Here is an 11515-nt window from a genome sequence, read left to right as displayed (position 1 = left end):
ACTGGCTTGTATTTTCTCTGACATTCGCAAGAAAACTCGCATATCGAAATTGATTACATAGTGTGTTAGAAACAGCTTTTACAATAGTTATTTTACCAATTTCGCCAATACCATAAATGCCAACCATTCTAACATCATGAGATCCAGGTTCTAACAGTGAGTATACTTCTGAATTCTGATACACGAGCTTGGAGTCCAACAGGGTGTCCAGCTACATTTAGCGGAATGCGATTCAACTTTTGGGATACTTCATCCACTACATTTAGCTATATATGTGTATGATTTGATCAATGTATCAATAGATATTATATTGGTGCATATGAACATAATTTAACAATTATCAATAGTTAATATAGAATTCAATAATTTTTCCAGAAATTTTGTAATTTCATTGAAATTGAGTATGATACATCTGAATAGTACATTGTTCCACCGAGATTGGTATAGACTATATGAATACTTGGCCTATGCAGGTTATGCCTCTTTAAAAAACCTCTATAGACCAAACCCCTGGAGCTTGGGAAAAAATCCAATAGAGGAAAAAGAGTACATCAACCATGCATAATTTAAGGAATAATAAAAAAGAACTCAACAACTTTTATAACCTCATATAACTAAACTCTAGAATAAAGAACACTCTTGGAGTCGGCAAGAAGAAGAACAGTGAGTTCTGGGAGAGGGTTGATCATAAGAGAAAACGTATAATTTGAAGAAGAACCCATCTTTGCCAAAAAATCAGCACACGAATTTTCTTCCCTTATGATATGATAGATAGTGACGTCCCACTCAAGAAGCATCAACTGATGAATTTCTTCGACAATGTGTGCGAATTCTGGAAAGTCTTCGGCATTGCCATGAATAATCTTCAGAGCCACCATGCAATCACTTTCACATTCCACCTTTCTGTACCCAGATTGCCATGCCAACCACAAACCATGCCGAATAGCCATTAGTTCGGCTTCGACACTGTCGGCAAAGCCAATATAGCTGACAAATCCGGCAATACAGTTGCCATCTTGATCTCTGAGCAAGCCGCCACATTCTGCTCTTCCTGGATTTCTTCTTGAACTTCCATCCACATTGAGTTTGATGGCCCTTCGGAAGGTGGAACCCAGCGAACCAGCATCTTTTGCCTACAAACACAGTAAAACGTCAAACTAAACATAACCAAAAGAAAATTTAGAAATAATTCACTGAATATTTTATAAAAGAACATAGTTCTCCAACATACTCAATGCTCAAATTTAAAATCACAGATTAAAAGAACCAGAAATATCGAATATTCAGAGTGCTATTATAATTTTGCAATGAGGTACAACCTTATTGTGTGAACAGACCACAAAAGCTAAAGTGAAGTATTCTATTGTGTTGTAAAGTATTGAAATAAATCTTGAAATTATTTTATATATGTTTAATGTCTTTGTGCCTGGGATTGTTATAGATTTTTTTCGTTTACTCCGTTCAGGTGCTATATGAAGCCTTTTGGAATCCCGTAAAAGATTGTTGAAACACAATCATCAATCATCAAACGAATCCCGTAAATTAGATTTAGTACGTTTCAATTTTTTAAAATAAATAAATGTTTTATTTAGTCTAGTAAACTAAAATAATTATATTATATAATATAAATTAAAAAATGTTATATTTTTAAGAANNCAGATATTAACTTAAAGAATGAAAACATAAAAAAATAATATATAAAATTATAAATAAATTTTATTAATCACGATATATTAAAATTTATACCTACTAATTGGATGTTGTGTTGGAATGAATAACTAGTGATTGGATGTCGTGCCAATGTTGAACCGTGTTTAGAAATACTTTGGGCATTTTGTTTGACAGATTATGAGATAGAGTAATATTAAAAGGTGGGTACTCCAATGAAGATATTATAATTGCCTTCATGTAATAATTTTTCTTTTTGACCCTTGGATGATGGATTGAAGGGTTAGATTTTGATATGTTAAAAAAGTGTCCTTTTTATTTGAAATGTGGCCAAATCAATAAATCACACTTTTATACAAAGGATCTTCATAAAAGGATGTTTTTTACATCTTCATTTGAGTAGCTCCCTAATTAAAAAGAGTACAGTCGACCAAATAGTATATACTTTGAATATTTGTAATTTTATTTTTATTATCAAAGTTTTAATGTATATGTTAATGGCATTTAACTATTATTTTTTAATTCAATTGACATGCATTAATGTAATTGATTAAAATGATTAAAGTTTTGTTGTGTCCCTTTAGTGACATATCAAAATTGATTTAAATTTTATAACTCTGGATGATAAATGACATACTATTCCTATGTAAAATTCTAATTATTTTTTCTATTGCAAAATTGTGAAATTACCATCTATACAAAATTAACGACATAACACAATTAATTACAAGAAGTAAAACATGGAATAAGCTGTGGCAATTTAGATGCAGATAGTGATGAACAAAGGTCACATTTTCAACCTCTATAGCATCAGTAAGTTACTAACCACTTGAAAACATTTAAAATACAAGCCCAGTCTAATCATACAGAAATTCAGTCTTTAATTGATGCTCTAAATCTCTAATACATAAAGTAAGATTACATCAGTAAAACAATCCATTATGCTTACTTTTCAATAATAATCCTCCAGGTCAGAATCAGAACCCATGTAATTGTAATCATGCCACGGGGAGAAACCAGTACCAGTTTCTGTCAACTATAGTTCCATGTGTTTGTTCCTAGTCTCAGGATTAATCTTTTGTACAAGATACTTCTTAAGAAATACATCCTAACAAATAGGAATCCTCTGAGTAATAATTATTATATTTATTCATATAAAATCTCATGAATACAAAAATAGTGTCCCATATAAAATTGTGTAAATTTCTTTCGTTTTTTTTTTTTGGGAAAAGAAGTACTTTTTCTGTTGCAAAAGCACACAAATTCCAAATATTAAAGGTAAAACTTCCCAATTTTAGAAACAGAAAACATTGATTTGGCAAATACCTCATCAATTGGAATAGCTGATTGTTAGAATAATTGGTGTACCAATACACAAAATAGTGGCAGCAATCGAATAACAGAAATATGAAAGAAAATAGGGACAAGACACTAAAATTTTAACGTGGAAAACCCTCTCAATATAAGCGGTAAAAACTACTGGTCATTCAGACAAAAAAAAGTACCACTATAATCAAATAAGGATACAAGAGAATCTCAAATAAGTGCATAAATCATGCTTACAGTAAGTTTAAACAACCAAGCACCAATGCATATAAATTTGAACCAAAAAGATGAAAATTTACCTGAGAGAGTTATAGCCAAGGATGGCGCTGACCGTGGTTCCAAGAATGAAGAACAAAATGAGAAAGCAAAACAAGATTCATCGTGCATCTATGCACTAAAAGAGATTTCAGTGGAAGTGCAGGATGAAGATACAACTGAATTTGTGAAGGATGATGGGAAAAAAGCTTGATGATTTCGGTGGGATTGCTTGATGAAGAAGTAACATTAGAGTCCGAATCTATGAAGCATGATGAATATATGGTCATAATACTACCAAGTTATAAAGAAAAAGATTTCAATAGACATAATACACTCACTTTACATGGCAATAACCTCTTTAATTAAGTCCAAAAGATCAAATATTCTATCACAATACTTCTTGAATAATTTGAATTCCACCGCAGCTTAATATATGTACAGAACATTTACTCTTGGTATTAGAATAGCTTATTATAGGCATCTAATAATATTAACTTTATCCAATGATTCAATCTATGGTTGAAAATGATTACACAGCAATAACTTGATCCTTCTATTTTGAAAGCTTATACACCTCATGCATGCTGTCCTACAAGAATCTTGCAACACAACAACTCTGTGAATTCTTTTCACAAATTAAGCTATCACTTACTTTTTCTCTGTGGAAAACAGCAAAAATAAAATTAGAGGAATAGAAAAATATACCTACAACAACAAAAGCATCAATCATAAGTGCCACTACTCTAACTTTCTCCATCATGTCCTTGCTTTTCAATAACATTAAGCCAAAATCAGAAAACACGGTATCTGGTTCCCAACACCTTAATCCAGCTTAATTACCACCACAAATGATCTTAGAATTAAATGAAGATATGTAGCCAATGTATAGGATTACATCTTGATATGTACACAAGCCACCTGCAGAAGATAGTAAAAACATTAAAAAAGTACATTTAATTCATCCATTTGTTTAATACATCTAAAAACAAATCTCAAATGTTGGAATACATGGAAAAAGGATATTCCTTGTGTTTCAATTTTTGTTTCATGGTAATTGTTATCATCCTCTTTAAAAGTGATTTTCTTTTGAAACATATGAGTTAACAAGTATTACATATAGCAAAGACTGTTTCTGAGAGTAAGAAAGGATATTTCTTTAACTACAACTGCAAAGTGAGAGCTTTCCCCATAAGTGGAAGAAAAGAATGCAAATTTTGCAGTTGGCATATGAGTTCAAGTGGTTAATGTTGTTTAAAGAAAGAGAAAAAAAAATGACTTGAAGGAAAAGGAAATTTATGCATGTGTGAATTTAATTGTGGTAGCATGAGAAACATGAAGGTTAGCGAATTACCTGCTCAGAAATCTACGAATTTAATGGTGGGGATGTGGGAAATTTTGGGCCAGATTAGTTGATGCTTGTTCTTGCAGTGTTCTTCTAGCAAAGAACACCATTGAATTCGAAGTAGCAAGAGAGAGGGAGGCAGCTTTTCTCCTGCCATATTCTCCAGCTTCCAACAGCTTGAAATGTGCAATTGCTGAAGGGAGGTGAGGTGGAGAAGCTCGTTGCACTCCAATGTCTCCAGATTCTTGAACCAGCATATCTCAAGAGTGGTAAGGGAAGGAAGGTGAGGCAGCGAACCCACCTCTGGGTATGACTTTATTATGCTCCCACTGCCACGACCTGAGATGGTGAGATGAATGAGGTTGTCCAAGTTGCCCAACCATGATAGACCCCTCACTTGTTCCTCGCATTCTCTCACACTTAGCTCTTTCAGGTTAGCCGGCAAACCACCCTCTGGCCACCTACAAATGTTTGGGCAACCTTGTATGTCGAGAGACTCTAAGTTTGGGAGAAGAGTATTTATGCCAGGTGGCAATGCCTCCAACTTCGAGCACTTGCTAACATCGAGATGAGTCAAGTTGGGTGTAGCCAGTCCTTCTTGGGGAAAAGACACTAATTGGGAGCAGTTAAAGATGGTGAGACGTTGAAGAGAAGCGTGTGGTGGCTCTGACGTTGACACTGATTCCAGATTTGAACTCTCTTTTATCTGGAGATTCATGAGAGTAGGAAAGGCATCCAACGACAATGAGGTCAGTGAATCACAGCTTTCATATATTTGTAGATCTACCAAATCATACTTCTGTTGTTGCTGGAGTAATTCAATGCGGTGGCAATGAAAGATTGTGAGTTTTTGCAAAGATTTGGGTAAACAATTGCCCCCCAAGGATACAACAGACTCAGACCAAGAGATATATATTTCTTGGAGGGAATTTAGATGGTGGATGATCCTTGCCTTAAATGCACACTCCACCACAGATTCAAATCCACTAATTGATAACCTATCCCCATCAAGTCTCATCTTTTTACTCCATCTTTCACCATCTTGTATATTCAGTTGGCGCACTTTGGAAACATCCGATGAGGAAGAAACTATCCTCATTAATACATGATTAACCATATCTCCCTTTAACATTCGACATGCTGTTATTTGAAGACTCTTAAGCTGAGGAAAGGCTTCTGAGTCAGGTAAGCTCCACTCCTCCCAACATGACATGTCATCAAATACCAATCTCTCCAGTGAGGGAAACGGTGCAATTGGCGAAGAATGTTGACGGCCTTCATTCTTGTAAAACTCCTTGACAATGCTCTTCAGTTGATCAAATCTTTTGATGCTCAGGGACTTGAGAGATGGCAGCTGTCCAAGTGAAGGCAGCACGCAGCAATTCCAGCAATATTGTAGAGATACACTTGTCATGTTTTGGTACAAGGAATGCCCAATCCAGTCTGGAAATATTTTACCTTTGTATATATCAACAATAAACTTTTTCAAGCCTGTGTGTGGTTGCAAGCCGTGGAGTATATCTTGTTCATCAGTATGTGTGTTTGAAACCATATCATCACCTGAAGACAGAGACCATTTCAACAATAACTCATCAATGTGCTTCTTATCTATTATCCTTGCACTCCTTGCCTGATTGGCATCAACCACATTCTCCAATTTCTCAATCTCAAGTGATCCATGAAGATTTATTTAAAAGCCCTCCTAACTCTTCCATTCCATTGTCTTCTTGCTTTCCCACCACAAACTTGCTTAAAATGTGCAACTGTTTTAATTTGCCCATTCCTTTTGGCATTTCTTTCAGAGGAGTACCCCTTATATCAAGATGCCGCAAATTCACAAGCTTATACATGCCATTGGCCAGCATAGTCAGCTTAAAACAATATTCTAGCTTTAATGTTTGTAAATTACACAACTTGCACAATGACTCGGGCAATACCACAATATCACTCCAAGAGAGATCCAAATAGCGCAATTGGATCAATTTATCTATTGAATCAGGAAATATATTGAGTCTACCAAAGGACAAAACTCTCAAATATTTATTCTTTGACAATATGTCACCTGGTAACGTTGCAAGTCCTTTCCTGGCATAAGCTCCATGTTCAAGATACAACAATGTCCTCAAAGATTCTATTTTATTAGAGGAGCATATTTTCTCAGGGATTGAATCACCGTATGACAAATGACGAGTTAGAATACTCATCTCTTCCTTTTCACTAAGTTCTTCTGAGAACTTACAATAAAGATTTCCAGCAAGAGAAGTTCCCAAGTCATGCATGAGATCATGCATCACAAAATACTTCCTAAAATAGTCCTCGCCCTGCTTGAAAAATAGTCTTGAAACCAAATCATCAAAACACTCTTGAGCAACTCCTTCTAAAGTCTCCCCCCTCTTTGGAGGTCGTTAAAGATTTTCAGCCATCCATAGCAAGATTAATTCATCTTTATCAAATTGATAATCTTTGGGATACAACAAACAATAAACAAAGCAGCGTTTTGAATGTTCAGGAAGATGATAGTAACTTATTAACAATGCAGGAAAAATTTTACTATTTGGCATAGGAAATTCCCAAATGTCATTTGATAGTATTTTATTCCATTCTTCAACACGATGCTCTGAGCGCAACAAGCATCCAAGTGTTTCTGCAGCTAACGGCAAACCATCACACCTCTTGACAATCTTTCTACCTATTTCTTCCAGTTCCGAGCTCCCATTTGATTCAGGAAAGGATGCATTGTCCGCAAAAATAGACCAACAATAATCGTCTGACAGTTCCTTGAGAGTGTAAGAGTTATAGTGTTGGACTATTCGACCAACATTTTCCTTGCAGGTAGTTAGAAGAATAGTGCTTCCTTTTCTCCCATGTTGAAAAGGGGTGACAAAACTATTCCACTTGTCAACATCTTCACTCCAAACATCGTCCAAAACAATGAAGAACTTCTTTTCTGACAGTTTTTCCTTCAAATGTTGTTGAAGTAAATCAAAGCTGTCAAGACTACAAACACCTGAAGAGATCCCCTTTATAACATTCTTAGTAGTCTCAACAACATCAAAATTTTCAGAAACACAAATCCATGCTTTCAGATCAACCCCGTCCATCAAATCCTTATTGTTGAACAGCCATTGTGCTAAAGTAGTTTTACCAACCCCACCCATACCAACAATAGAGCTGACGGACAAGTTATGATCATTGTTGTCATTGAGCATCTTGATTAGTGCCTGTTGATCACCATCCCTGCCGTACACATTCCCCTTTACAAGAGAAGTGGATGGAGGTCTCCATGAGGAGCTACTCGTTGGAATCTTTTCAAGACCAAGGGTATCTTTGAGTTTCTCAAGATCTTCTATTGTTTTAACCACCTCTTCTATCTTAGTCACCATCTTCCTATCAGACAAGTTAAGGAAGCTAGGAAGATGAGTGCGTACCTTGTTGCGAATTTCAGTTTTGATGAAGACACAGTCCAGCAAGTCATCAGCAGTGTAGAGAGCATCCCTGAGACTATCAAACCATTTCCTTACACGATCGTTTCCAAACTGCTTCTGCTCAGCGTCAGCAACCAGAGCTTCAGCAGCCAAGAGAGCAGTCTTGAGCCTCTCAACCAACTTCCGGTCCAGCTTCCTGCCCACCACCAAGTTGACAAACTCAGGTTAAATGAGCCTGTCAAGAACAACATTGGCGAAGCCAGAAACTAAAGCTCCAACAAGAAGTGCTTCAGCCATGATATGATACAGATCACAACAACAGCAAATGAATCAGTGAGTGATTGGATTCTCAGAATGTAAGGAAGAGAGAGCAATATTGCAATAATGCTTGCGAGGTATTCAACAATAATAAAAGGCATATAAGCGAGATATTTACTTCATTTCTATAATCTTCTTTGAAGGTTGAAACACAATATTCAAATAGCAAAAGGGTGATCAACCGAAACTAGTCTTTATGGAAATTAATTAACTATATAATTTAAAGTAGGATCATCATCATATGATATCAATGCATATCATTATTAATAACAATAATGGATAGTGTGAGGTTAAAATATGATGACATTGACTCTAAGTGGTACCTGCCTTGAAGGTTACTCTTCTGTGTTTTTAATTCCGAGAGATGCAACAAAGTAAAATTGCAACTTGATGAAGATTTAAGACTTTTTGCACAACCCAGCTATTCACATGTACAAATAATATTTTTTCTTTTTTCACTAGAGAAATGGTATTCCATGTCAATAGCTAATATGCCACGTACACAACTCCATTAACGAATTAGCACTTGATACATGAGACAATTTATAGAGATTAATAGCGTTCATTTGATCTATGTACGGCTTTATTGTTGTTGTATCTTTTAAGACAATATTGTCAAAATCTAAATCTTTTGACAACTGTAATTTTCCAAGCAAGTAACAACCAGCTAAATCATTGCATAGTTGATGCAATTCTTTGAGCAGTCAGATTAGAACTTGTTAAGATCATGATGCTTGATAATTGCAAGTCAGTTGCAGATTACTTATGGAATGACTTCACTATAGTGGTAGGCTCAAACTTGTACTGGAATGAGCTGTGGCAATTTAGATGCAGATGGTGATGAACAAAGGTCACATTTTCAACCTCTATTCTCTACACTACGTTACTAACCACTTGAAGACATTTAATAATACAAGCCCAGTCCAATCATACAGAAATTCAGTCTTTAATTGATGTCCTAAATCTCTAATACATAAAGTAAGGTTACATTTGTAAAACAATTCATTATGCTTACTTTTCAATAATATATCCCTAGCAGAGATTATCCAGGGGGTAAAAAAAATTCATATCAATTTCTCACCACAGATTTGCCAGGTGACATTCAGCAAATAAAATACCAGTTGAACAACACATATGGCAGAGGCAATCTGAAGAATACAATGTACCATAAATTCTTTAGTTCATGGAAACTGGATGGAGAAACCAGTACCAGTTTTTGTGATATTCACAGGGCCAAAGTCCTCCAGGTCAGAATCAGAACCCATGTAATTGTAATCATGCCACGGAGAGTTTTCATCTTCTCCCTTTCTGTTCAAAGGAACATGCAACTCTGAAACCGGAACAGGAAGAGGTTCTTCATTAAAGTACTTGTCATGGAGTAGCTCCGTTGCTGTAGCTCTCTTGGCCGGATCATAACAAACCAGCTTTTTTACTAGAGACACTTCGTCGAGGGAGCGATTGGGCAGGCAAGCTTCAAGCCCAGGAGGGTTTTCCACCTTACTAAATGAGATTATTCCATAATCGGGAAGTTTGGAACAACCTGGCCATGCTTTCTCGTCGAGGTTGCCCAAAACATTAATAATCCTACTAAGCTGATCAATATCGGCTGTTCCAGGAAATAAGGGCTCCAGTGTAAAGAGCTCTGCAAATATACATCCCAAAGACCATAGATCAATTTCTAAACCATAGTTTGTGGATCCATAAAGGAGCTCAGGAGCCCTAAACCAACGAGTTCCAACGCACGACGTGAGACAACCCGATTCTTCTCCTTCGTCCTCCCTTGCTTCATAAGTAAAGCTGGATTTCAAAGGGTCATCATCTATATCACTTGTTGTGCACGTTGCAAGACAGGAGGTATTTCCATCAGGAATGTTTGTATCCTTATCAATGTCATCTGCAGATCTCTTTGTTTTCAGTTCATCCAAGACTCTAAAATATTCTTCGCGAAGGACAGTTCCCTGCTCTTGATTTCCAGACCCTGCTTGGAGTGAAGAACCATCATGTTCATAAGCTTGTGGGTTCTCCTCAGAAGTATCAAATCCTGGCTCCCCAAGTATCCTTGCCTGAAAACACAGTGAATCAAAATTTCATGAAACCTTCCCTATACTGAAAAAATATGTAGTAATAAAGACAATTAACTTAATTGAGACTAGACTACAAATTTCTTATCATTTATCATCTTTTATTGCACTTGAAATCCCTAAACATGCAAATTGTGTGACATAAATTCACCCTCAGCATTCCTTTACAGAGAAAATTTGTCCCTCATAAATTTCATATCATTTATCATTTCTTAGAGGCTTAATCGAATCTAGTAATACTAAAAACAATTGTAATCAGATATCATAATCAGTAATTAAGCTGATAAACAAAAAGTAAACGGAATTAACTACCTGTCCAAAATCTGCCAACTTGAGAATTCCATCATCTCCGATCAACAGATTACCGGGCTTCAAATCCCGATGCACGATCATGTTCCGGTGACACGAGTCAACACCGCATAGGATCTGCATCATCCACCGCTTAATCTCCCCAACGGGGAGTCCATTCTTCTTCTTCTTCGCGTCATCAATAACGGTTGCGAGATCCGTCCTTAGGTACTCGAGCACGAGCACAGCGTCCTCATCTTCGCGCCAAAAGTACTCGTGCAAAACGACGACGTTTGGAGAACCCTGGAGAATCTGAAGCGCATCAATTTCGCGAAACGCGGACTGGTAATCGTGGATTTCTTTGAGTGCGACGATTAGATCGTCGGAGAGGCGTCGGCCGCGGTACACGTCGGCGTAAGCTCCGGCGCCAACGCGCTCCAGGATTTGGTACTTGGCGATTATTTCGGATCTGGTGTGGATGCTCCAGCTCTTAGATGGAGGATCCACGGTGACGTTACTCCAGTGTGCACGTTAGTCCCTCACCACCACGCTCATGCCACTGCCACGTGGGTGATGATCTAGAGAGAAACGATGTAAGTGATCATATTGGCGCGAGAAAAGGCTGTTGCCGCCGGCGAAGGGGCGGTGGAAGGCGCTGACCGGGATGAAGATGGATGGATAGAGACAATGAAGTGACTGCGATAAAATCCATAACAGATGATATTAGGTTTGAGTTTGAGAGAAGTGATAGGGGTAAAATAGGAATATTAAATGTTCAAAATATTAAATTAAGAATAATAATATAAGAA

At 36.7% G+C, this 11515-nt stretch overlaps 2 protein-coding genes across 4 annotated transcripts in view; both read right to left on the bottom strand.

The window, feature by feature from the left end:
• The window catches only part of LOC107626750 (putative disease resistance RPP13-like protein 1), a 45607-nt gene extending 34160 nt beyond the window's left edge, over positions 1 to 11447 (bottom strand). The window contains exons 1-2 of the mRNA XM_016329654.2: positions 10731 to 11447; positions 9548 to 10400 (exon numbers count right to left, since the gene is read on the bottom strand). Of these exons, the coding sequence (XP_016185140.2) occupies positions 9548 to 10400; positions 10731 to 10853 (976 nt within the window). The 5' untranslated portion in view covers positions 10854 to 11447. The remainder of the gene's footprint in view (positions 1 to 9547; positions 10401 to 10730) is intronic.
• LOC107624781 (putative disease resistance protein At3g14460) lies at positions 368 to 6995 on the bottom strand. Of its 3 annotated transcripts, none has more exons than XM_021115352.1 (4): positions 4604 to 6995; positions 3958 to 4170; positions 3294 to 3511; positions 368 to 1133 (listed from the first exon to the last, which is right to left on the bottom strand). In XM_021115352.1, the coding sequence occupies exon 1, from the start codon at positions 6144 to 6146 to the stop codon at positions 4608 to 4610; it is 1539 nt and encodes a 512-aa protein (XP_020971011.1). In that variant the 5' UTR covers positions 6147 to 6995; the 3' UTR covers positions 368 to 1133; positions 3294 to 3511; positions 3958 to 4170; positions 4604 to 4607. The 3 variants fall into 3 exon arrangements, with proteins under 3 accessions (XP_020971011.1, XP_020971010.1, XP_016182723.2); XM_021115351.1 differs by lacking the exon at positions 368 to 1133 and adding an exon at positions 2434 to 2776; XM_016327237.2 differs by lacking the exon at positions 368 to 1133 and having other exon boundaries at positions 2803 to 3511.

Source organism: Arachis ipaensis, chromosome B02, assembly GCF_000816755.2.
Source record: "Arachis ipaensis cultivar K30076 chromosome B02, Araip1.1, whole genome shotgun sequence".
In the NCBI taxonomy this organism is placed as follows: Eukaryota; Viridiplantae; Streptophyta; class Magnoliopsida; order Fabales; family Fabaceae; genus Arachis; species Arachis ipaensis.
The sequence above is the reverse complement of the archived record's forward strand: the minus strand, read 5'-3'. Positions and strand labels throughout refer to the sequence as shown.